The 27139-nt window shown below is 33.6% G+C and overlaps 1 protein-coding gene across 11 annotated transcripts in view; it reads right to left on the bottom strand.

Moving 5' to 3' along the window:
- The window catches only part of ptpn11b (protein tyrosine phosphatase non-receptor type 11b), a 72572-nt gene that overhangs the window by 34801 nt on the left and 10632 nt on the right, over window positions 1-27139 (bottom strand). For 5 of the 11 annotated variants that reach the window (XM_087305366.1, XM_087305365.1, XM_087305367.1 and 2 more), the window contains 1 exon segment: window positions 10661-10783. In XM_087305366.1, the coding sequence (XP_087161492.1) occupies window positions 10661-10783 (123 nt within the window). 11 annotated transcript variants of the gene reach the window in all.

Here is a 27139-nt window from a genome sequence, read left to right as displayed (position 1 = left end):
CCTCGCGACATAGTGCATAGGAGATAAATGACGTCACTACATAATAACCGGTTATGGTTATTACTGAATCGATACCGAATTGTCCGCGTCTGCATCGCGGTGCACCGAAGAAACAATTAATTTTGACACCCCTAATATATATATATATATACATACATACTTACACACACACATACAGTATATATATATATATATATATATATATATATATATATATATATATATATATATATATATATACACTAAAAAAATTGATTGAAATGAACAAGATCTGCTTTAACTGCAGACTGTCAGATTTAATTTGAGGGGATTTACATCCAAGTCAGGTGAACAGTGTAGGAATTGCAACAGTTTGCATATGTGCCTCCCACTTGTTAAGGGTCCAAAAGTTATTAGACAATTGGCTTGTAAGCTGTTCCATGGCCAGCTGTGTGTTATTCTCTTATTATACCAATTACAATGAGCAGATAAAAGATCCAGAGTTGATTACAAGTGTACAATTTGCATTTGGAATCAAAAATGTTGTGAATTGTGTTGGTGTCCAAATATTTATGGACCTAACTGTAAACATCAAAAGCTTTAAAGTCATCAACTGACTGTTTCACAGGACTTCCAGGAGACATTTGTGCTGTTTTGATTATTGACTTGAAACCAAAACTGTTGCTTAATGTGTTTACTTGGAGAGCTCAATATTGTTTCAGTATTGACATTGAGATGTGCACATGTAAAAAATCAAGTACGAACAGGCTTGTGAGGATTTCCAAAAATGTATTCCATCACGGTGATAAAATACTCCATAAAAAGTATTTACAATGTAATCCAAGCACCATAAAATCAAAGTAATGTAATCTGATAACTTTTGGATTGTTTTATAATGCATGTTATATATATTCATAATAAATGGGAGCTTTTTATGATGTTTGATGATTATTTTGTGCTTATATGTAACATATATATCACACACAGCCACATACAGATTTATATACATATTTGTGCCCATGTGTGTTTGATATATGTTATAAATAAGCACAAATATATTATATATATATATATATATATATATATATATATATATATATATATATATGTATATATATATATATATATATATATATATATATATATATATATATATATATATATATATATATATATATATATATATATATAATTTAACTAATCCATGATGTAGCCTAACACAACATACAGTGGTCAGACCGGGTTGATCTATAAACCTGTAATGGGATTTAGAAACAATAAACAATGTAATTATGTGAACAGCATTGCACACTCTGTACAAACTGGCACACATATTCCATCTCATGAATGACCTAAAACACACACAATCATTATTAAGAAGTTGAGATAAAAATTGCATAACTGTAATGTATTGTATAAAATAATGTAATATGGAATAGACATACGCAACTGACAGGGAGAACTGTTTGACTGCGTATTCTGCAACAAATCCTAACATCATTTTTAGAGTCATATATAAATGAAAATGTTTTTATCTGAATAATGATAATAATCACTGTTAAATTTAGAAGACAACATTAAAATATAATATTAGCAACACAGTACATACACTGCCTGACCAAATAAAAATGGAGGACACCGTACACTGCGCTTCCAGTCCATCCCCTCACCAATGAGAAAAGCAATACATAGGCCCCAAGTCAAGGCCCTACTGTAATGTCCAACAGCTTATCAGAATGTCTTGTGCAACGTAATAATAATAATATTAATAATAATTATACACACACACACACACACACACACACACACACACACACACACACACACATGTAATGCTTATTCCTAAATATTTTCATTTACTATAAATTGCTATAGTATTTTAATTATGTAACACCTGGATTTATTGGATTTATTTATTTATTTTTCTGTTATATATTATAATTTATTTCTATTTAGTACAGCAAATTATTACAGTAAATAATTGAACTCAACAATTATGCCTTATATGTTTCATTGACAGTTTTATTGTATTAATATATGACTGACTTGGATTTAAGTTGCTTCAAATTAAAAATTAAAATTGCAAAACTAGCTTAGATGTATTTTATTTATTGCAAATGCCACAAAAAAAAAACCCTGCACAACTAAAATTTTAATTTTGTAACAACAGTAAGCACTCTTTTTGTTATAAGGTCTGGTTTTGTGGTGGCTGTACTTTAAAATTAAATTAATATAATGTTAATTTAAGTGATGAGAGATTTTAAAATTCTAACAGTAAACAGAGCTACTGTATGGTCACACCTGCTTGGTATAAATGCTTGAAAATGATTTAGTTGAAAATATCCATTAGAAATTTAGGAGTAATCCAAAAGTAATCAGATGTAATCAGTTACTTTACTTTTATAAAGTAATCGAAAATGTGCACAACTTATTACATTTTATATGTGGTAATTTGTAATCTGTAATCTATTACATTTCCAAAGTAACCTCCCCAACATTGCCTGTATTTTATGACAGTTGTTTAAGTTTCAGTCCGTCTGTAGGAATTTAATTAGAGAAATTTTATTAGTGAGCTGTATGATAATGTATGTATATCTATATAAATATATTATGGGTTGGAATTGCGAACATTTGATCAGGTTTAAATTTTCACTTCACAATGTCTTCACAGCGTGCCTAAACTGATTGTTTGTTACTTTAAATAATATTTCACAGTAAAAGTAATCTGTGCTCTGTAAATGTGAAAACAGTTTCACTTCCCGAAGCCTGCTCCTGATAGCCATAACAGACGGCCAGAAAACATCTCCTGACACAATTCACCTGGTCCTGACACATCATACGGTAAACTGCAGCCATTCGTCTGTCTCGGCTCCCAGCGTTCTGTCTGCAAACTTAATGGTTAACAATAGAGCAGACGCTGAGCAATAGTTTCCACCCAGGAAAAATGGTGAGAGACAGATAAGAGAAACTGAAGCATAGAGGAAGGGAATATAATGCGATGGAGTCCCTAGGTGCCAATTTGGCCATATGACTCCTCCCTTTATCTAATAATGCATTTTAAAGGGAAGAGTTCCCCTCATAACTTTGCAATTAGGCTCTCATCTGCTTATAACAGGTCTGAGAGGAAGATCGGCGGTGAGATGTCTTGTTTTGCTTTTAGCTGATGTCTGAGTAACTCCTATACTGATGCATTTGGTCTGTTTTATACTCCTTCATATTCAAATTTGCACACTTGTTCACACTATTGATTCATATATTTTACTGGGTCGATTTAGGTCACAGATCTTTCTGGTAATAAGTAAATCTTGACAGGTTAATCAAAACCTCGACTGGAATACTGACTGAAATAGATTCAACAGCATACACCAAGTATCACCAAACTTGTTCCTGGAGGTCTGCTGTCCTGCAGAGTTTAGTTCCAACTGTAATTAAACACACCTGAACAAGCTAATCAAGGTCTTACTAGGTATACTTGAAACACCCAGGCAGGTGTGTTCTGGCAAGGTAAACCCTGCAGGGCACCGGACCTCCAGGAACAAGATTGGTGACTCCTGGTATAAACCATCACAAAAAAATGAACAAGTTTGTTGGACACAGCAGCTTAGTGTTTTTAGACGTAACTATACATAAATACATTTAAATACAGAATGATGCAACTGACCAATCAGAATAAAGTAATTCAAACTGACGTGTATAACAAATTTGGGTCAAATGGCCCATTGGAGGTTGCTTGAAAATGCTTAATTTACAGCGGCATTATGTCATTTAAAATGGCAACTATTTTACCCCTTATACAAGATGTAAGATAAGCCTTTGGTGTCTCCAGAATGTGTCTGTAAAGTTTCAGCTCAAAATACCCAACAGATCTGCCTAGTTTGCTGTCTTGGGTACAGTGTAGCTGTTTTTGTAGCTTGTGTTTTTAAATGCAAATGAGCTGCTTCTCCCCGCCCACCGTTCCCACGTCCATGTCTGCCTCTCATGAGTTATGTCAGATAAACAGCAGTCAGCGATAGAGACAGAAACAGATAAAGCTGAAATACAGCGAATTAGTCAAAAATACCAAGCAAGTTAATTTGATGTATTTGTGGTGGAGTTTATTCAAGCCTTTCTGAAATGATGAGTCTCACACAAATGCCGCTTGCAGCACACACACACACATTATATTATCATAACGGTTATAATGGTTACAATAACAATTATAAGATTATAACGGTTAAGAATTACATAGCGATTTTACTGTCTTTATTACAAACATGCTCTGTTCTAAAAAACGTTTTAAACTTATAATACTTTTAAAAATCACAGAGTAATAGCAAATATTTTAAATCACAGTCTATTTGCAAAAAAAAAAAAAATTCTGTGGACATGTGTGTAAACGCTATTATAGAAACATAGCGACTGTCAATCAATTTGGTAAGGGGTGTGAACCTACACTGGTCCCATGGTTCGGTTCAGTTACGATTATCATGCCATCGTTTCTGTTCAATTCGATATCTTGGTGCATTGACGATGCTTTCCATTCATAATTAGATTTTTTCTTCACAACAATAATTTTTTTATCAAAATCTATAAATATTTAAATATTTATATTATATTTTTAAAACAATTTTGTCCTTTAATACAAGCAGAAAGATATATGAACTGCACTTTTAATTTGACCTGCTCAAAGAAAACACTCTTTTTGAATGTATCAAACAAAACTCCAATACATGCACAGAAGACAGCACAAGCATTTATAGAAAATAACTATGGTAAATATTATCCTTCTGTGATTGGCTTTAGAAATAAAAGCTCTGTTCACCAATGAGTCAAGCGGGAAGAACAATCGCCGTTACAGTCTATATGTGCATATACGTGGCTATCACAGGTAATCCGTAATAGACACAGTGGAGAAAACTCGCAACTCTGGCACGCTCGTGTCTGCATCCGCAAGTATCGCTTTAACAGCAAAGAGGAGAGGAAAATCTACCTCACAAACAGGCCAGCGCAGCTGGTCAAATGCCCAAAGTGTGTGTGTGAGAGAGACAGGCAGAGATTGTTTTTTGACATGGCACTTTACCCTGTTAAAGGGAACCCTATAAATATACGTACACTGGTCATTAAACTTCTCTCAAAAAAATGTATTTCCTCAACCTCAGGTGATTTCAAATCTTTATGAGTTTGTGTTTTTCTGTTGAACACAAAAGAAAGACATTTTGAAGAAATCTGAAAACCTGTAACAATTGATACCATTTAAGTAAAATGTTACTAGTTTTAAAACTTACTCAGAATATTTTCTTTCGTGGTTAACAGAAGAAAGAAAGTCAAATTGGTTTGAAACAAGTGGAGAGTGAATAAATAATTTTCATTTTATCTTGTACTATCCCTTTAAGCGATGGACATAGCCAGCAACACTAGCAGCCTGACTCATTGATATAGAGAAGGATAAATCCATGCTATCTTGTCGTTTACACCAAATTCCGACCCAACAACCCTAATGTTGTGTCAAAAGAAAAAACCCAGACCCGACAGCATTTTCTCTATCTTATATTTGGTGATCCTGTTTAAACTGTAGCCTCAGTTTGCCATCCTTAGCTTGAAAGTAAAGGCACCAGTTAGTGAGATTTCACCTAGTAGGGTATATTCCTGGATCCACTGCAATGTTTAAACATTCCAACCAACCAATCAAATTTAAGGGATAAGTTTAGAGTTCATGTTAAGGTTAGGCTTACAGTTAGGGCTCTATCTGCAGAATTTGCGCTCATATATGCGCCCATAGGTGTTCTGGTCTAAAAAGGGAGGCGTGTTGAGGTGCATTGCTGGTGCGTTGCTATTTTGAGAAGCTATAATAGATTTTTCAATAGACCAGAACAAAGTCGGTCTATTGTCCAGCGCAGAGCCCGTTAGTTGTGTGCCTCGCTTACACACTGCTTAATACACACAAGATGTAGAGCAATACACAAATATCTTTACATATGAAAAAAGAAGTAAAATATTAAGAATATATATGGGATATAAACATAAAGGATTAAAATATTACAAAACATGTTATTTTCTAGCCTACATAAATATAAAAACCACTGCCTTCATGTCTTCTTCATCTCAAAAGGCTTTTTCAGTTGATTCATAACAATTGTTTTTGTATGATGTTATCATTATAGCAGTATTTATTATATCCATATTTATATTTGTTTTATTAAAAACAAGCTTAGATTTACTCACCTGTCAGGTTTTAGACCATGTGGGGCACAGCATGTCTATTTGGATATAACTCAGTTTTTTGATCACACTTCATTATTATTGTTTATTTATTCGTTTGCTGGAAATTAGAACTGAATTTAGAAATAGTTTTGAAACAAATCTTTGTGCTTAACAAACAAAATTTATTATTTATAGGCTAATTGATGTCTGTACGTACAAGGTTTCCCTATCCTCGAGAGCGAAAGTGAGAGTAGATAATGAGAAGGCTTATCTTTCATTTTCGCGCTACAAATGCTCCATTTAACTGTTTTCTTGCTAGTGAAGCGCTCAGTTTTTCCAGTTACAAAGCCATCATGTTAATATCAAATGCGCAATGGCGCAACGCAACTGAATGGGAGATGAGACTCTGATTGGTTTATTCTCAAAACACACCTATAATTCATTACAAAAATAAGCTCAACCCTTTCAGACCACGTGCGCCGGCGCAAAGTGGATTTTTCCATCCTTATATTAGCAAAAGTGGATTCTGACACGCCCCTAACGGGTTTGCGCCCTGCGCTTTGCGCATGGGATGTCAAAATAGAGCCCTAAGGGTATATGCTTCCTCGTCATTGTAATCCAACTATTAATCACCTCTGATTTTGGGAATAATTTACAGTTAGGGTTAGATTTAGGAGTAGGGATTAGGTATAGATTATGATGTTACACAGATGTTAATCCAGGATCGCATCCTACTCGGCACAATCTCATCTACTTAGTGGCACCATTGAGAAATGCCACTTAATTGATTTTTTCTCTTCTTTTGGTCATTCCATGCAAACACAAATAATTGTTGTGCAAGAACATTCCAATACATCAACAGTTTCAGAAATATTCAGTCCACATCATCAGGCACCAACATGTTCATAATCCCCTAAAACAACTTTCTTTCCAGTTTTGATGCTCTGTTTTAACTGTTTTAACAGATCTTTATGACCACATTACTTGCTGACTCATGATTGGCTGATTAGCTATCTGTGTTAACAAGAATGTATCTAATGATTGCACTCTGGGCTATGGGAAAGCAGCCCCCAACATAGCTCTCTAGGTTTTGAAACAGAGCCAGCCTGTGTGTATATTCCTGTGGATATTTCTGCACTAAACACGGTTCCAAAAAACACCAATCAATAGCCTTCACTATTAACTTGTTTATATACTGGTGTGTAAATGCATCTGCTAATCTGAACAAGTTGACCTCAAGGCTTCACAGCTGGGCAGATAAATCAGTCTACAGCAGCTGGGCTCCAGGCCTGAAGGCTTGCGGTGGAGCAGAGCTACGTGGCCTGAGTTCTTCAGAACATTAGATACAGTGAGACTCTTACCACTATAACCACAAAAAGCAGGTCTGAGCCTATTTTTCCCTCACCAATCACTCATCGAACAAGCAGCTGCAGACCTGCAACAAATGGCCCACAATCCAATACTGTAATTCTTAAACACCAGCCAAGGGGCAATGTAAAATCTCTATGGTTATGGAGAGTAAAAGGGAAAATGCTGTCTATTGCTGTCATACAGTATATCTCTGACCATACTAATGGCAACCAATAAAAGTACCTCTGTAGTCCTCAACATGCTCTGATATAAAGCAATGCATGCATTACTTTATGCAATTATGGTTTTTACTACGGTTAGGTCGACAGACTATGCCATTGTCAATCTGTGATGGACGATAGACATCAAGATGCTGAGCTGGCATGGCAATTCTCCGCCCTGTCTTTCCCACATTACAGCAGCAACCCACTCATGAAAAATACACACTTAGGCCCTGTTTACACTAATACGTTTTAGTTTTAAATTTTTTTAATTCATCTAGCATTTTTGAAAAACCCTTCGTCAACATTATATCATTGAAAACGCACATCACGTGACCACACACACACACACACACACACACACACACACACACACACACACACACACACACACAGTCAGCGGGCCCCAGAGAGCAGTGCATGTCAGACAGTTTATCAAAGATGAACCGCTGGATTGCGTCTCACTATAGTTGCTAAACATGATATTTAATTAATCTTGTCTCTATCTAATGACTCTTTGGTCTTTTGAATCTATAAGGTACTGTGTCACAGCATCAGTACACTGCTTCAATCTTTCGCTTTTATGCTTGTGCTTAGTTCTATTAGCGAAAACCTCAGATAATGTTGGTTGGTTCCTGTTGGTCACCTTCTTTACCAACTAAGTTTGTCGACATTATAATGACACAGATCACTCTGCATATTCATTTTCCCGCGGAAGAAGTAATTGCCAGGTGGTACTTTGTAACAAATTTATCTTTATTTATTTATGATTTGGTTAAGGGTAAAACAAAGACCATGCGGATCAGGTAGTTGAAACATCAGGCTACAAATTATTGATTCATTTTAAATGAATTAATTATTCATAAATAACTAATTCACTGCCACCTCTGATGACAATGCCATTGTCCCTCGTAATGTTTCACATTAGACATCGTACAATGTCAAATTGGTCGACATCGCCTAACCCTTGTTTTTAATGTATATTTCCTTTCTTATTTTAACAGTCGTGTAATGGATCACAAATCTCATAGTTTGGATTACATTATGGTATTTTGTCACGGATCTGACTCTTTTTCGGATCAGCCAAAAAGAAGAGGAGACAAATGTAATTTGCTTTCTATTACAAAAAGAGTGCCGCAAGAAACTTTTGGATTTAACAAACAGAACTTAGAACCTGTAATTTCATTAAAAATAAAATGAAGAAATAATCAGCTTAATAAAAATAAATAGTAAAATATTCAGGACAGTGAAAAATTCACTGTCACTACTACTGTTGCTGATAAAGCTAAATGTAGAAATCTAACTTTATAATTTGTACAATCCATTTATTTTAGTCTCATTTTCAATAAATGATTCAGTTATTCACTTATAAAACTTCATGTTTCATAGCTAGATGTGTCATTTTAAAGAATTATTCAGTGACATATTTTTGATGGCTGGTTGTCACTACCTATTGGTTGAATAATGTAATTGCTGACTGCAACTTTTATTTTTAATTTTTATCCAAACCGGCACATTTCCCAGAGAAGTGTGAATGCTCTGAATCGTGCTCAGGTGCAGTTCAGTTGGCTTGTACTGGCCTGGTTGGAAGAGGTGTGCCAGTCTGCCAGAACATGGTTTAGTTGGGCTTTGGCAAGGTACGCATGTAGTGTGATTGCAAAGCGCACCTAAGCCCGAAACTGAAGACGCAACATCACTTTTAAGGGACTGTTTCATATGGATTTATTACTCATTCTTACAGTTCAATGAACAAAAACTGTGTTAGTTTATTAAAGACGCAAACCCATCACTGCATGACAGCTGCACCTTTGTCAAATCTCCTAATACTGTACCTGCAGAACGAGGACCATTAATGAGCGTCAAAAGTGGCTGATCTGTTTGGCAAAATATTTGACTGCGTGTCACTGTATCCCAAACAATTAAAACGATATAACTAAACCAATCTACACTGTTCTGAGCAAGAGCGCTTCTCTTCCTGTCAAACTGAAAATTTGCAGCATCGATAACATAAACGTTGGTAAAAGGTAGGTAAAAAATGCAATGTGAGCGCAGGCTGAGGGGCAGAAGGGAGCTTCGGCGCGGTTCAAGGTAACTGTACCTTATGTGAGTACGCCCTTAAATGCATTTGACAATGATTTTAATCTTTACCATAAACATCAGTGGTTATCTCTAAACTATTGTATAAACTGTTATCTCAGTACTTTTGTGTTATTTGACTGTTTGTAACTTCAAAACTCTAGACTAAAGACTAGACTAAAGACTGAATCTCTTTCTTGAATTTTGCATTTTCACATGTGAATGCAGCGGTTTGAAACATACGCAAATCACCATCATTTATAATTTATGTTGCGGGGGTATTGAGATCCTGATCTTTTAATGATTAATCGTGCAGCTTACAATGAATGCATTGATGCAGGTTAAACAAGTGGTGGCAGAAAACACCTTTAATTTCATACATGTGATTTGAATGACGTGAGAGGCGATTTCTCTGTGATCGTTCCAAATAAAAAAATGCATTAATTCGTGGGTCACGTGTGTTCCGAATCGTGGGTTGTGATTCGTACGAATCACGAATCAACCGTGATCCATAACACCCCTATATTTTAGTGAATACTTTCTTTCCTTTTTATGGTTGAAGTGAGTTTTCAGTACAAAGACTGAAATCTATGACATAAACAAGCTTTTTAATGCTTTACCAAGCATGAAAAAAGTCGGTTAGGCTAACAAGTACACTTCCAAGAAATCAATAACGCATCAGATAAACATTTAACAGAAGAGATGCAATTCATGCTCAACTTCACAAACCAACCACAAAAGGTCAAAACAACATAACGAGCTTGATAACTGTCTTGAGGAGAGAAAAAAAAAACATAAATCTAGAGCAGACTCATATTAAGGCAGGTGTAAAGGAGTGCATACTCTATGCTGACCTGACAGACAGAGTGAAATCTCCTGGGTTGCTCTTGCTGGGTCGTGCTAGAAAGCTGCCATGGACGCCCCGTGTCAGGAGGAGGTGTTCTGCCTCGATCCCAGTGATGTTGGGATGAAACCACCTGAAAGAAAGCAAAATGACTTGCTAAGCAATGATGATAATCAATAGCTAATGTTAAATAGTGCAGTGGTTCTCAATCTATACCTCGCGACCTCTGCTCTGCAATTTTTGCACACCTTTCTTGTTTATCACACCTTATTTATGTTAACTAGCTTGTTAGAAGAGAGCTCCATGAAGGAACTGTGATCTGATTGACATGTTACCTAACAATGTTCAAAGCTCTCTACCCCCTGGCCCTTGACCACAGTAAACTGGCTGAAATGGAAGTATACTTCATTTAAAAACAAAGACTTAATCATGAGATTTGCATAAAAGATGAATGAATTCCATTTGAATGGAATGAATGGAATGAAACTCTGAAGAATTAAGATAAATATATGCGGACACAAGATGAGCAGAGCACTGATTTAACACTAGAATGCTGCCATATTAACCAATAATCAAACTGTGCAAAAAAAAAAAAAAAAAGATTGCATTATTGTTAAAAGTGACAGCAAAGACATTTATGACATTCAGGTCTTTACACTGGTTTCCAGTTACATTCAGAATAGATTTTAAAGTGTTATTACTAGTTTATAAATCACTAAATAGCCTGGGACTTCAATACGCTGCAGCGGATACTGTATTTTCACTGAATACAAACCTAACAGATCACTTAGATCATTATGATTGAGTGATTTTGAAATTCCAAGAATTCACTCAAAGCAGGGTGAATCCGCGTTCAACTATACTATTTCAAAAGTATTATGATTCATTAAATATTGAAGTAATGGCTGTTTAATATGTTTGTTTACTAAAATCCCCTGTTCAATTCTATTCCAGATAAATATTTATATATGAGCAAAACAGTTTTTGCAGGTGCACAGTCAAAGTGTTCTTAAAAGGACAGTTTGCCACACAAAATATAGTGGTTACACAGTTGAAGAGAAGATTTTTTTCAACACATTTCTAAACATAATCAATTTCTAATAACTGATTTTTTTTATCTTTGTCATGATGACAGTAAATAATGTTTGAGTAGATATTTTTCAAGACACTTCTAAACAGCTTAAAGTGACATTTAAAGGCCTAACTAGGTTAATTAGCATAACTAGGCAGGTTACGGTAATTAGGCAAGTTATTGTATAACAATGGTTTGTTCTGTATACTATTGAAACAAAAATATAGCTTAAAGGGGCTAATCATTTTGTCCTTAAAATGGTGTTAAAGAAATAAAGCTTTTATTTTAGCCAAAATAAAACAAATTAGACTTTCTTCAGATTATAAAATATTACCAGACATACTAAAAAAAAATCCTTGCTCTGTTGAACATAATTTGGGAAAAATTTCAAAAAAATTCAAAGAGGGGCTAATAATTCTGACTTCAACTGTATGTTTTATGTTTGTTTTCAAGTCAACACAAGTTAACGTATTTTTAAATGTTACCAATATGTCCTTTTTTTTAATGGAAGTCAATGGCTACAGTTTTACAGTATTTTTTAACAGGAGAAAGAAACTCAAAGAGGATTAGAACACGAGTAAATTATGACAGTGTTTATTCTTAAGTGGAAGGAATGCTGCCCTGTGCAGTCTAATAAAATACACAACACATTAAATCGTCATTGGAGTTTCCCTGTTTTCCATAAAACTAATCACACATGATGTCATGTGTGACATCATTATCATGGCGACACATGATACGGTCCGTATGACTAAATATAATAGCTTATTTCTCTGAATTTGATTTGATTTCTTCAAAATATTTGGGACAATACAAGTATATGTTAGCAAAATTCATAACACCGTTTTAGTGGATTTTGGATATTTTAATAAAACAAAAGTATTCACAGACTAACTTTTCCTACAAGCATCCCATACATCAGGGTCTTTGGCTCCTCCCCTTTCACCCACCCTCTTTAGCAAGCTTATCCACATGTATATTTGTGTCTAATTTCACAGCGAATGCCAGTTGTAATCAGTTACGAAGTGCTGTGTTTGAAATGTAATTTCTTAATCCTCCGGGGTTGACTGGGGGTGGAAGGGGACGAGAGGTCATGTGTAATCTGGGCTAGTGTTGGGCCCCAGCTGTCTGGCAGCCCCATAGCCTGTCTGTTCCTGCACCGACTCCCTCACGTGAGTGTGCTTTGTGAATGGCCGTCTAGGGGTCAGGAGTAATTTTATCTGCATGCATTTTCTGAATGTGTCTGCCTGCTTGGGGCCCCATGTCTTAATCTCACTTTAAATGACCACACACGGGTCACTTACTTTCATCTTGACAGAAAGCATGCACCCCCCTTCAAAGAAATGTTTTAAGAAAAGTATTCTTTTTATCATCAACCAGGTCAAGTGTATTTATTTGATGAAGAATACAGCAAAATAAAATATTAGTGTGAAATATTGTTGTCTATATTTTAAGATTTTTTGAAATGTAAGTTATTTATTTGATTGCCAAGCAACCAAAAACCTGTAACAGGCTTGCCAAGCCTGTAACGTATAGATTTGTAAATTATGCAGTTAGAAAATGTATGATATGTAACATTATTACAAATATAAATAATATTCTATTTCTAATAAAATAAACTATTTCTATTTTAATTTATTTATTTTAATAAATTGTATTTATTCCTGTAAGGGCAAAGCTAGATTTTCAGCATCATTACTTTAGTTTTCAGTATGGTAAGATACTTCAGAAATAATTTTAACATGCTGATTTGGTGTATTAACGTATTGTTTTTTATTAATATCATATTTGAAAAGAGCTGTGTAGACTACCATCTTCATATTAGTAGAAAGTTCATAATTTTAATGCATCATTGCTGAAGAAAAATATTAACATCTTAAAAGAAAAGTCCAGACCAACTAGGGCTGCACAATATAGGAAAAAAATTGAATATTTTATATTTCTGCGATTAAATATTGTGCTATGAATATTATATCACAAAATATGACTTAAGTAACTGTTTGGAAAGAATTGATCATTTTACATTGATTGGGATGACTTTGTAAAGGAGGGCATCAGCATGGTTTTCGGTGAAATATTGAGTTACAGAAATTCAGTTATCAAATCTGAAATAACGCTGTATAGTCCTCATTTTATAAATAATTAAACAGTTATTCTTTGTTAAAGCAGTAAACTTGATATTTTTATGTGCCCCAAATGGTCTAATTTTGCTTTGTATTTTACAGTTGCAAACCTTAAAAACACATCCAAGTAAAAATATTTCACATTAGATTCTTCACACAATTAGATTATCTTCGCAACATTAGATTGTGGTTAAAATTCACAAAGAGTCTACAAATCATGCATACTGAACTGTGGTTCTGGTTAATTATGATGGCAGCTTGACATTCCAGATTCTGTGACGTATTGAAGATGCGCACATTATGATATCAATGCTGAAACGATACATAGTGCAGGCCTAGACAAAGTGTTTTAACAACTACACTAAAGGAAAAAAGCAATAAGTAATGTACCTCTTTCACAATTCTTTGCACTCAGGATAAGTACATAGTATTTAGTGTTTATTTTTTCAGCACTCTATTTCAATTATATTTTAATAGTTTTATTGTACATTTTAATGCTTTTAAAGTGTACAATAATTAAACAACACTGTCTTCTTGTTACAATCTATATGATGAGATATATCCACACAATACATGCAACAAGTTACCTATAAGTAACCCATGAAAGAGAGCTCAATGCTACAGGTACACAATGCTGATTGTAACAGTCAATGTTTTGATGGCAACAGGCAGTGAGTATAAATGTGCCACAGTACGTTGAGTGGAAAATTAACCCAGGAGGTCATAAAACAGAGTTTTTACACCTGAAAAGCCACAATACAACTGTGTAAATACACAGGAAAAACTGAAAATGGGACCACAAGTACTAGAAAGTTTTGCTCAAGTTCATTACTTTGACATTTCTTCAAATAATTACTAAAACAGTTCCAAGTTAAATACCATTATACAACATTAAGTTGAAGTTTTCATTTCTATAAGGTTGAATTGAGTACTAATATAGAATATTTATTCTTTACAAAACTAAGTTAATAGAAATTAATTTTTTGTGTCATTAACATCATGTATGTAATATTGAAAAAATATTTGAAATAATGTGCATATTATGAACATACAGTAGAAGTCAGATTTATTAGCCCCCCTAAATATTTTTTTTCCTCCAATTTCTGTCGGAGAAAAGATTTCTTCAACACATTTCTAAACATAATAGTTTTAATAACTATTTTTCTATTTCTGTACTTTCCATGTCTGAATACAAAAATTAATCGATATTTGTTTTACATTTGTTCATCTTGTGCAGTGTTGTTGAATTAAACAATGTTCGTAGCTAAGGTTGTAAAAAGAAATACAGTAAACTTAACCATGCTATGCCACTAATTATGTCCACAAAATTGTTTAAACTTTAAACTGTTTTGACTACCTCACTATTTATGACACATCTTCAAGACTTTCTCACATTTACAGATTTAAAGCCCTTAATATAAAGTTTGATTCATTGGATTATGGACTTTCCTTATTCTGTGCTCCACTATTTTTCAGATGTATTTCTATACTGCTTTTTCGATATAAACGGGACTGCCTCATACTGCTTTAAAAATATTTAATCAATATATTACCCAGCCCTAACTGCACTTATAGGGTATATGCAGGAATGCTAAAGGTACTTTCAATACCTTTTTTAAAGACTTTTTAAAAACCAGTTCTAATCAGTATCAAACCTTCAACTTAATAAACAGTTGTTAAAAAACAGTAGTAGTTAAATAAATGAAAGGAGCACAACTGTGCAACAGAACTCAGATAAACTTGGATGAAAGAATAAATTACGTGGTTGTTTTCAGCGACAGGCTTCAGCTACTGTTTAAACCGGCCTGATCTCACGAGGAAACGTAAGTATTTTACATTTTGTAGCTGATTCATATAAATTCATACAAGTTCAGTGGTATGAGGGTGGCACCCAACCCTACGCCTAACCCTACACCATCACTGGGTGATGAGCAGAGCAAATCATACTATATTGTGCGAATTAGATCGTACAAATTCATACAAATTAGCCACTAAATCAAAAAGTTACGAATTGCCGTGGGATTTAACTCATCTTTCTCCAACCAGGAGTAAGCAAATCTTTATCTCTTCGCTACATGGAGAGCGTCACATCACCTTCACGTGATTGTCACAAATTACGTGACATTACCAACATTACCTGGACAGAGGAGATTGGCTGGATGCACCCGGCCTGAACCAATTGTGTGGATCGAGGAAACTAAATATATTTCTGCTTTTTTGAAGTCAAACACTTTAGGCAACGCTTGAACAAAATTTAAGACCTCGTAAAAACACGCTTAAGACATTTTACTACCTTTTAAGGGCCTTAATTTTCTCAAAATTGATTTATCGACTTTTAATACTTTTTAAGACCCTGCGGACACCCTGCTTACATAATTGCTGCTGATTACATCTGTAATTAATATCTGTTTTTCATCTGCAAAGTAAACCTACCCATCAAAACAATGGTTAAGTGGTTATAGTATAAGTATGTTGTAGCTGAATCCATCAACATGACTCCAAATGTAAAAGAAATTGGTCAGAGTTTGATTAAAGATTAAAGAAAACACAAACAACAAATTCAGTGGATTAGCTTGCAAGAATCAATTGTTCACCTTAAGAGAATTATTTATTTATTTATTTATAATTTTTTTTATTGGTGTTTAACAAGACCATGCATATAGTATACAATAGGACAAATTACAGTCTTAGTTTTCTTATTTTCCCACTATCCCCTCATAATAAAATAAATAAAATGTATGAATTATAAACAAACATATCCTCTCAGAAAAAAAATGTATTAATTAAAAATAAATAAATAATAAAAAATAATAATTAAAGAAAATAATAACTGAGAAAGTTTCCATTCATTCATTCATTTTCTTGTCGGTTTAGTCCCTTTATTAATCCGGGGTCGCCACAGCGGAATGAACCGCCAACTTATTCAGCAAGTTTTTTTTTACGCAGCGGATGCCCTTCCAGCCGCAACCCATCTCTGGGAAACATCCACACACACATTCACACACTCACTCAAACACTACAGACAATTTAGCCTACCCAATTCACCTGTGCATGTTTTTGGACTGTGGGGGAAACCGGAGCACCCGGAGGAAACCCACGCGAAGGCAGGGAGAACATGCAAACTCCACACAGAAACACCAACTGAGCCGAGGCTTGAACCAGTGACCCAGCGACCTTCTTGCTGTGAGGCAACAGCACTACCTACTGCGCCACTGCCTTGCCAGAAAGTTTCCAATAAAACAATAAAGAAAAGGAAAGAAAATAAAAAAATAAGAAAAGTCTGCATAAAGGAGTCAATATTTCCTCTTTTCAATTATTTACTGTGTATTAAAACTGATATCAACTGAACAGGGTAAGCCTTTGATATAGTCTGAAACTGGATTCCAGGTCTTGTAAAAAGATTAAAGAGATGCTGAAAGTAAACATCTTAATTTGTCACGTTTTATGCATCTAAAGATTTCTCTGATCCACAAATCATGTGATGGAGAAATCAACTGTTTCCATTAGATAAGAATGGCTCGTCCAGCTAAAAGAGTAGAAAAAGCAATAACCTGGTGAGATTTAACAGTCAAGTCAACTCTTGCAGAAATACCAAAAAGGGGCTGTCAAGGGGTAAGGGCAGGGGTGGCCAATCCTGTTCCTGGAGAGCCACTTTCCTGCATATTTCAGTTGCAACCCATATCAAACACACCTGTCTGTAATTATCACGTGGTGTTCAGGTCCTAGTTAATTGGTTCAGGTGTGTTTGATATGGTTTGCAACTTAAATCTGCAGAAAGGTGGCTCTCCAGGAACAGGGTTGGCCACCCCTGGGTTAGGGTCTAGATTTATGTTAATAGCTTCAATTAAGTGTATCAAATACAATGGACCAGAAATTTGTCAATAGAGGGCAACTCCAGAAAATATGAAGATAAATGGCAGGAGACCACAGTGATGACAGGCATCACTTCTATCAAGAAAACATTTGCTAATTTGGCATTAGTTATAAGGAGCACCTTAAATTGCATCAGGACGTATCTAATGCATATAGAGGAGGAGTGGACCAATTTAAAAATATCTTCCAATTGTTCTTCTGCAATACCAACAGCAAGGAAATTTTCCCAAGATTCTTTGAGAGAAACCATAGGATTTACATTTAGTGTACTTATTCAATTATAAACTACTTATATTAAATGTTTCACCCCAAAAGATTTTAAGAACATAATATAAAGTTACTCCAAACATTATAACAATGTACACATTTTGTTCTCAAATAATAATAGTAATCCTATATTGATGTTATAATACATATATAATGATGTATAAATGATGTTATAATACATTTAAAGCATTATAATACACAGTACGCAGGCCATCAGTTCATCCTCATTATTGAGTCCAGTGGTGAATAACTGCAAACAGCTCAACGTTTTCCACAGCGTGCCTCATATGCTGTGGAAAGATTAACTTGTATTTAAAACCAGAGGTCTTAATGAACAGCTGTGCACATTACGTTTTACCCTGATACTGTGAGTCTAAACTCTAAGCATTATGTTCCCCTCCATCTTTCTATGGAAAGTTAGCAAAGCATCACTGCATTTCCTGCAGTTCTTCTCACCGCAAAGGAAGTGTGATAAACCTGACGCTTTAAAGCTACCTGTAAGCATGACTAATGTCTGTTTCACTGTTTAGAAAGGGCAACGCTCACCATCACATACTGATTCTATGTTTGTCAAATCTACTGCATTTTCCCCTCCTGTCACATCATCACTATGCACGGTCACTAACTTCCCGGTCTTTTGTCAAGTTCGCCACCGAAGCCAAAATATTCAAATGCATTTGAATTAATAATTCATTGACATTTCTGTCAGCACTTTTCCTCCTGACAATGACTTTCGGAAAGGCAAGCTCTAGCAAGTACTGTATGTCCTGGAAACACAGTTGTATTTAAACACAAATTACGGAATTTCAAACAATAAAAACCACATAATTCAGGCTAAAAATAAAAAGACAGTGCTCAGCATAAATGAGTACAGCCCATTTTGAAAATAAATATTTGTATCCATTTCTCAGTGAATATATTAGTGCATTTGAACAAAACTAATTCATTAACCTGACATATTTATTAAAATACTGTTTTAATCACTGAACATCTATAGAAATAGAAAGATGATGCATTTAATATAAAATATTTTAAAAGAATAACAAACAACTAAATTTTAACTAAACTAAACAACTTTTTTTTTCTTTTTTTCTCCAACATATACATTTGAACTAGTCATTTTGGACCGTTTTACTGAGTTATTTTGTTAAATTAGCCCCAGATTTGACTTCAGTACTGTCTAATCTAATGTATATGCACACATATAATATTGTAAAGCATCTTATAGAAGATATAAATTTAAATGAAAGATTTATGAGGGGTGTACTCATTTATGTTGAGCACTGTACAGTATGTACACACACACACACACACACACACACACACATATATATATATGTGTGTGTGTGTGTGTGTGTGTGTGTGTGTGTGTGTGTATATATATATACATATATATATATATATATATATATATATATATATACACATATACATACACACACACACACACACACACACACACACACACACACAATTAAAGTCAGAATTATTAGCCCCACTTTGATTTTTTTTTCTTTTTAAAATATTTTCTAAATGATGTTTGTTTAACAGAGCAAGGAAATTTTCACAATATGTCTGATAATAATTTTTCTTCTGGAAAAAGTCTTATTTGTTTTATTACTGCTAGAATAAAAGCATATTTTTATTTTTTTAAGAACCCTTTTAGGGTCAAAATTATTAGCCCCTTTAAGCTAATTTTCTTTCGACTGTCTTTAGAACAAACCATTGTCATACAATAACTTGCCTAACTACCCTAATCTGCCTAGGTAACCTAATTAACCTAAGCCTTTAAATGTCGCTTTAAGCTGCATAGAAGTGTGTTGAAAATATCTAGTCAAATATTATTTACTGTTATCATGGCAAAGATAAAATAAATTAGTTATTGGAAATGAGGTATTAAAACTGTTATGTTTAGAAATGTGTTAAAAAAAAAATACCTCCGTTAAACAGAAATTAGGGAAAAAAATAAACAGGGGGGCTAATAATTCTGACTTCAACTGTATATGCCTGTACTGTTGGTCAAAGACCCGTGCAAAAGAAAAGAAATGTAGCAAGCAGTTTTAAATAGAACACATATGAAAAGCAATTACACGGTCTACTTTTGTTTCATGTAAATTTTAGAAATTAACAGCCAAAGTTTCTGGAATAATGTTTAATTATCATCCAGTGTAACATAGCTATTAAAAAAATGATGCAACTTATTTTTTTTCTGACCTGAACTTATAAAAGTATATCAAATAATAAATGATCATACATTTTGTTATATTTAAAATGATAAAAAAAATACTACAAACTAAAAAAGTAAAATATCATTAGCATTGTGTGACTGCATTGTGATCTTTTAATGCATCATCAAATGGTTCTTCTCCAAGATTTATGGGGTTTTGTAGTTGTATTTTGTAAATTATGCAAAAAGGCATATTATGATTATTCATAATAGTTTGAAGTTATTGCTCAAATGACATTGTATTAAATATAAAACTAAGTACTTTAACATAATTAAATCCTGCATGACATCCAAATTAAATTTATTTAATTATTTCAACCGGCAAGTTTTGTAACTACAGCTGATTTTCTAGAATGAAAGTAAAAACACATTTCTGTAAAACACCCAGTATCCTAAAAATGTCCTACATGTCATGAAGAACTGAAAGAGATACAGCACTAGCCGTGGTCTGTGCTGTGCAGATAAACATGTCATCACACATTAGCTGATCATTCATGGGCTCTAAATCATTATGCAACATTAAAGCAAAGGAACAGAATATTCTGTTGAAGAATATTTAACATTTAAAATTTTGCAATGAATAGGGAAAACGATGCAACCCAATATCCCAAAAAACACATGTATACAATGTACACTTGTATGTATTTCTTTGGGAAAACAAATATTTCTAAAACACGAATAATAAATACAAGGCAAAAAATGCTTTTCTTACTTAGATTTTTTTGTCTTGTTTCTAATCCAAATACCTAAATATTCTTAAATCAAGAAGAATTTTTTAGACAAGCAAAACATATGTTTTGTTTTTAGAAATTATATGCTAAAATAAAGTATGTTTTTTCTTCAAACAAGCAAAATAATCTGCCAGTGGGGTAAGAAAAATAATCTTATGTCAAAAGGAAAACGCAATGGTTACTAAAGTAACCCTTGTCCCCCGAAGAAGGGGGTGGATGGGTGGGGGGGACAGAAATGCTATGTTCCTTCGCCACATGATTGTCCCTTAGCTGTTGGGAGTGAAACCCTCTTCAGCTAGAAAAGAATGCCTCAGCTGAGCACAAGCTGTGCTTATATGCCAAATTAATAGTCATTGATGACACACATTGATGCACACTGACGCTGCCAATTCATTGGCATTTCATAGGCCCGATTTTATACTCTTTCAGATAACTGAATTCTGACGAAATCCCCATAGTAGAAGTGTTTCTACATAGCATTGAAGTTCTCCTCCCGATGGGGAAACTTGATTATTTTGCTTACCCTATTGGTAGATTATTTTACTTTTTTAATTAAAAACTTACTTCATTTTGGCATATTAATTGCTGAAATCAAGACAGTATGTTTTGCTTGTCTAGAAAATTCTTCTTGATTAAAGAGTCTTTAGATATTTGGACTAAAAAAAGGCAAAAAATCTAATTAAGAAAAGCATTTTTTTGCAGTGTTACAAAAAACCCAAGAATGACACATGTCAGTATTTGGCAACCATCTCAGTAGATTACATGTATAGTAGGATTTGTGGTCATCTGAAAAAAACAAATGAAATCTTAACTTTGCATACTGTGAAACAGCAGGTGACACTAATCCCAGCTAAGCTGTTATGTATTTTCATAAAACAATGATAGTGGGTTTAATCTGACCTCATAACCTTCCTTTTTTCTCAGCTTTTTACAAAAAAAAAATCTGAATCTAAAGGAAAGAGATAACAAGAACTCCCCAATTGCGCGATGACAAAAATAAAGACTGACCATAACAGCCAACACCATCTGGACCAACAGAGAGTCTGTTTTAACTCTTACAGTGTTTGGTTCTCTGGTGACTAAGGGTCTTCCTTCATGACTCAAACAGGTCTGTGGAGATGCAGACTTTTCAGGCACCCGGCTCCAGGTCACACGTAAGCCTCTCTGAGCTCTGTAGTAGCTCAACACACATACAAACACAACCGCAACAAACCACAAACCATCCTGCAAAAGTGCACGCACACGCACGTATGATCCTGCACAAGCAGCGATGCTAAAAGAACTACGTAATGCAATCGCACGTGAAATTCGGCTATGGAAATGGCATAGTCTGGATGCGAAGCGATAACAGCGACTAATGCCTACCTCACCATTCTGTTGAGAGCCTGTCAGAGCCCCTGCTTTGCTTCAGAGTTTGGTAATCCACGCTCAGTACAGTTACACAAGGAGGAAGAGAGAGAAAGAGAGAGAGAGGGGGGCAGGGACTTGTAGGAGTGCTGCTGGTTGGAAAGAGAGGTGGGGGTGTTTAATCTGGGATTTGGATGCGTGTGAGCTGCCCTGATAGGAAAGCCAGCCAGTACAATCAGCTTTTGAGCAACTGTCCATCCCTCCTGCCCTCCCTTTCTCTCCTGCGCTCTCTCTGAACGTGACGCAGCGCTGCCATGCTGCCCCACACACGCTTACACCCCTTAGCTTTATCTGACCTATAACATTGGCAGCTCTTTGAAAGTAGTACAAAAATATTAGCATTGTGCATTTTAAGTACTCATGGATGCAGGCAAATAAAAACACAAGTAATGCAATGGCATGGTGAAGCAAACTGAGAAAGCCTGCACAAGCGTTGGTTTGTGTGTGTGTGTTTGTGTGTGAAATTGCATTTGCATTGAATTATATAAGTGTTTCTGTGGATATGCTCATCCTCCGATTGTTTCTAATTTGAGTTTTGTTTTACTGTTGAACACAGAGGATATTTTGAAGAATGTTAGAAACTGTTGACTTGCATAATATTTTTTCCTACTATTGATGTCAATTGATACCAGATTTTACTGTGTAGAGAACATTTAAATCATGACTGATTGGAACAAGTGTTTGTTTATTTTTTCTTTCTTTTGTTTTAGTGTTTGTGTATTATTTTAAGATGTTTTTATTCTTTCATTAGATGTTTGGGTTCAGTAAAACATTATGCTTTTGAAAAAGCAACAAAGAAGGCCAAAGTAATATTGTGATTTTTTTCTATATTTTAAACTTATTACAACTTTAAAAAATAGTTGTTAACTGTTTAAATATATTTGTTTTAAATTTGTTTTATTTATTGGCACAGCTGAATTGTCACACTGCAAAAAATGATATGATAAATTAGTCATGATTTAACTTAGTCAGTTTAAAAAAGTTCAATAGACTCATAAGGTTAATTTGATTCGGCATAAAAAATGAGGACAACCAGGATTTTTTTTCAGTGCAGTAATAACTACTCCATAAATTATTAATGAATGAATAAGGTTTCATTTGAATCTTAAATTATTTATATTATGCCTTTATTGTATTTTTGGACCAGTTAATGCCCAGTCCTTGCTCAAAGAAAGTATAAGCTTCTTCACTGAACAAATAAATAAATAAATAGATAAGCATGGCACTCTTTAAAGCTAAAATAAAACAAATTAAATTTTGAAAAAAAAAAGTAGCTAAAATCTAAATCTAAAAACTCCTGGCGCATCAGTTTCTGTCAATAACCAAAGTATTTTTCTGGGTAAATATAAATAATTATAACAAATAAACAACTGGTCATAAACTAATTGAACCTTATTTAAGGTATGTCCATTTACATAAAAAATTATAATTATAAAATAAATGATAACTATAAAAATCATATTAGTTTCCACAGCGACACATTTGTTGTTTATCATAAGTGCACAGCAGTTCTAAATACTCAAGCTTTTTTTTTTTTTTAAACATTGGTTTCTGATTGGCCATCAACGATATTTATATTTATCAGTGGGACAAAAATGTTCTTTCCCAGTGCCATTGTCATTATCATTGTGGTGTGGCTTTTTTATTCAGAACAATTGTTTGTCCTTGGTGCCAACCAGCATTTGATTTGTTTTAAACAAAGTTTTAGATTTTTCTTACTGGTAAACAAAAGCAAAATTACAGAAAATTATTATTATTATTATTTAAAAAATAATTATTATTATTATTAAAATATAAAGACACTCTAAACTTCAGGTTTGTATAAGGAGGAATGATTTGTTCTTGTGCTCAAGCATTTTTATTGTGCACTTGCCAGCTTATGCAAACAGTACACTCTGCTACTGTAGGTTGCATAAGCGAAAAATGCTTGCCAAGTAATGAAGTAATTCTATATCTAAATAATGTCTGACTGATTTAAAACAGACAGACTAAAGCGCATGTGAAAAAAATGTACTGCTCAGGCTTTCAAAGCTTCTTTCTAATTACAGAGACATGAGTCACAACAGGACAGAGAATTAGGACAGACCTGAGTGCCAGGAAAACACCCGGATTTCCCCAGAATGGACATGGACACTGTACCTTGGGTTCAAATATATTAGGAGTTTCAACCATAGAGTTAAAATGTATAGTTTTGTGCAAGCAAATCCACAAAATAGAATAATCAGTTTTTGCCGTATACAATTTGCCTCAAATACCCACCAATCAAAAAAAAATGTTTTTGCTGCTTCAAACCACAATTTATAAAGAGCTGAATCAACACAATACTTGATGGTTTTTGTGGAATAACTTAATTTTTTTATGTTCAAATAACTTAAATTTGTAAAAACAATTAGTTAAATTAATAGATTTGTTTGTTTTAGCTTTACCTCATTATTAGCTAGATGTCATATTCTACCTTACTGGAAATCAAATAAGCCTCCAACTACATCCCAATGGCTTGTGGATACCATGCATTTACTAAGGTTAGATGCTCTGGGAAAACTAATTTCTTTAAAAGGGGCAATGTTTTATAACTTACTTTAACTCTCTGAACATCTAGCCTTAATAGATGCACTCTATTTCCTTTTTAGTTTATGTCGTAGTAATTTAATTTTTGTTTGTTTTTGCACTGTTATTACATTATACTGTTTAATTGTAAAAAATACTTTCAACATTGACAAAGTATCTGAACATTTGTTTCAATTGCTGAATGTCTGCATTCAGTTGGTTGTAATTTTTTCTGTACACTTTTATTACTCTTGTTTCCATTTTTCTTTTCTCCTTATTATTAATATTATTATTATTATCATTATTAATTTCAGTTTTTTTTTATTATCATTATTTTCTTTCACTTCACTTTTTTACTTCACAACAACAAAGATAATGATATGTAATTTGTAGTGAAATAGTGTTAGTTTTTTCTAAATAATTTTTTTAACGTAAATTAATTGATTTGTGTTAATACAACATGAAGAAATTCTGTGGAGCACAACATTTTTACAGAGATGTGAATATGCACTTGCCATACCATTTAATTCAATTGTGATTTATTATTGATGCATCACAATTAATATTTTGCTTCAATTATTTTATGAATAATTATAACGAGCACATTATATTTTTGTTATTATATATTCATTAGTAAAAATCATCAGATTTTTCCCCAACTGCTTACCTTCATTCATATAACTGACAATGTTTAGAGGCAAATATCATTGGCATGTAATGCGTTTCTGACTATTCAAGTAGAATTCAGCACTTAAGAGAATTGAATTCAGGACTGCATGCTGTCTACGAGGCATCTTTATTCCTATTTGAATGAGACTTTAGTTTTCCAATTAATGTTTGAGTGTCAGTTCTTCTCAGGCGACGTCTGTCAATTCATGTATAGATTTGAAGGGGACCAACATTCCCATGTTTTTTATGCATGTTTATATTGTACAAGACCACGTGTTCAGGATGCGTGGATTGCATATAGTCATGTAAAGTAAAACATGTTAACTTGTTTAATGTTTAAACATTTTAGAAAAGTTATTAAAAACTTAATAATGTAACAAAATTATATCAAAATAGTTTTTTAGAACTTCCTATCATAATCCAACTGTAATAAATACGTTTTAACTTAAATACATTTCACATTAGGTAATTGCCTGCAGAAATAAACACTCATACCTGAAACATATTACAAATATTACATTAGCACATCTTAACAATTTACATTATTTGGCTCTTTTTGTTGATCTAATTTTTATTTGCAGGGTGGCGAACACATTTACATCCATTATTACTGCAGAAAGCAGAGACCTGAGGCTGAGATTGTAGGGTAGTTAACATTAGGACTGCACAATATATCGTTTGAGCATCGATATCGCAATGTGTGAATCCGCAAAAGTCACAACACAGGATTAGATTATTTGTTAAAGATTAAAGGATAAATATATTATTATTTTAAAAAAAATTTATACAATGATAACCATGTGTTTTTATTTTTGATTGTTCAATTTCTGTACCTGAATACTGTTAGACTACTGTTAGAATATTTTTATTTTTGTACTGTTGTGTTTATATATGCTTGCAATTTATCATGATTTGCTAATAGAAAAAGACTTGATCATCCCAAATCAAGCTAAATGTATGAATTCTTTCAAATAGAGCTAATCAATTAATCTGAAATTGTATTTTTATTTTAATATATACCGTGGCAAAATATCGCACTGTCAAAATTTTTCTAATATAGTGCAGCACTAGTTCACATTGACCAAAAAAAAAAAATGCATTCAGACGGGATTCGTTTTTTCATAGGACTGCCAAGTTTGCTAAAAAACACTAAGTAATTTGCTCTAGAATTTTTACAGAGGTTGTGTGAAAAAAAGGCAAACATGGCAGATTTGGATGAGACACAATGTACTTCCGTGAAACACAAATTTCTCTAACATCCCCAGTAAAATTAGTCCCATCCAAATAGGTCTTTTGTGTGCTTTGTGTAACACTGAGATCTTTTTTGTGGCTTTTTGAACTTTGTAACATCAAGTAAATCCTGGACTTTATTTACTCATTTGTGATTTTTTTTTTTAAATATAAAAAAAACAAGTAAAACTGCAATAGATAGATGCTACTTTCTTCCAAAGGACGTGCAAAAAAAGCATTTACCTGGTCTGTAATATGTAAAAAAAAACTTTTATTTTTCATTAATAAAAAGTGCACAATAATACAGTACATCAATATGTAACCTAAATGCATCGATACGCAT

This window comes from Danio rerio, chromosome 23 (assembly GCF_052040795.2).
Source record: "Danio rerio strain M-AB ecotype USA chromosome 23, GRCz13ab, whole genome shotgun sequence".
Lineage (NCBI taxonomy): Eukaryota > Metazoa > Chordata > Actinopteri > Cypriniformes > Danionidae > Danio > Danio rerio.
This window is presented reverse-complemented; position numbering and strand designations above follow the sequence as displayed.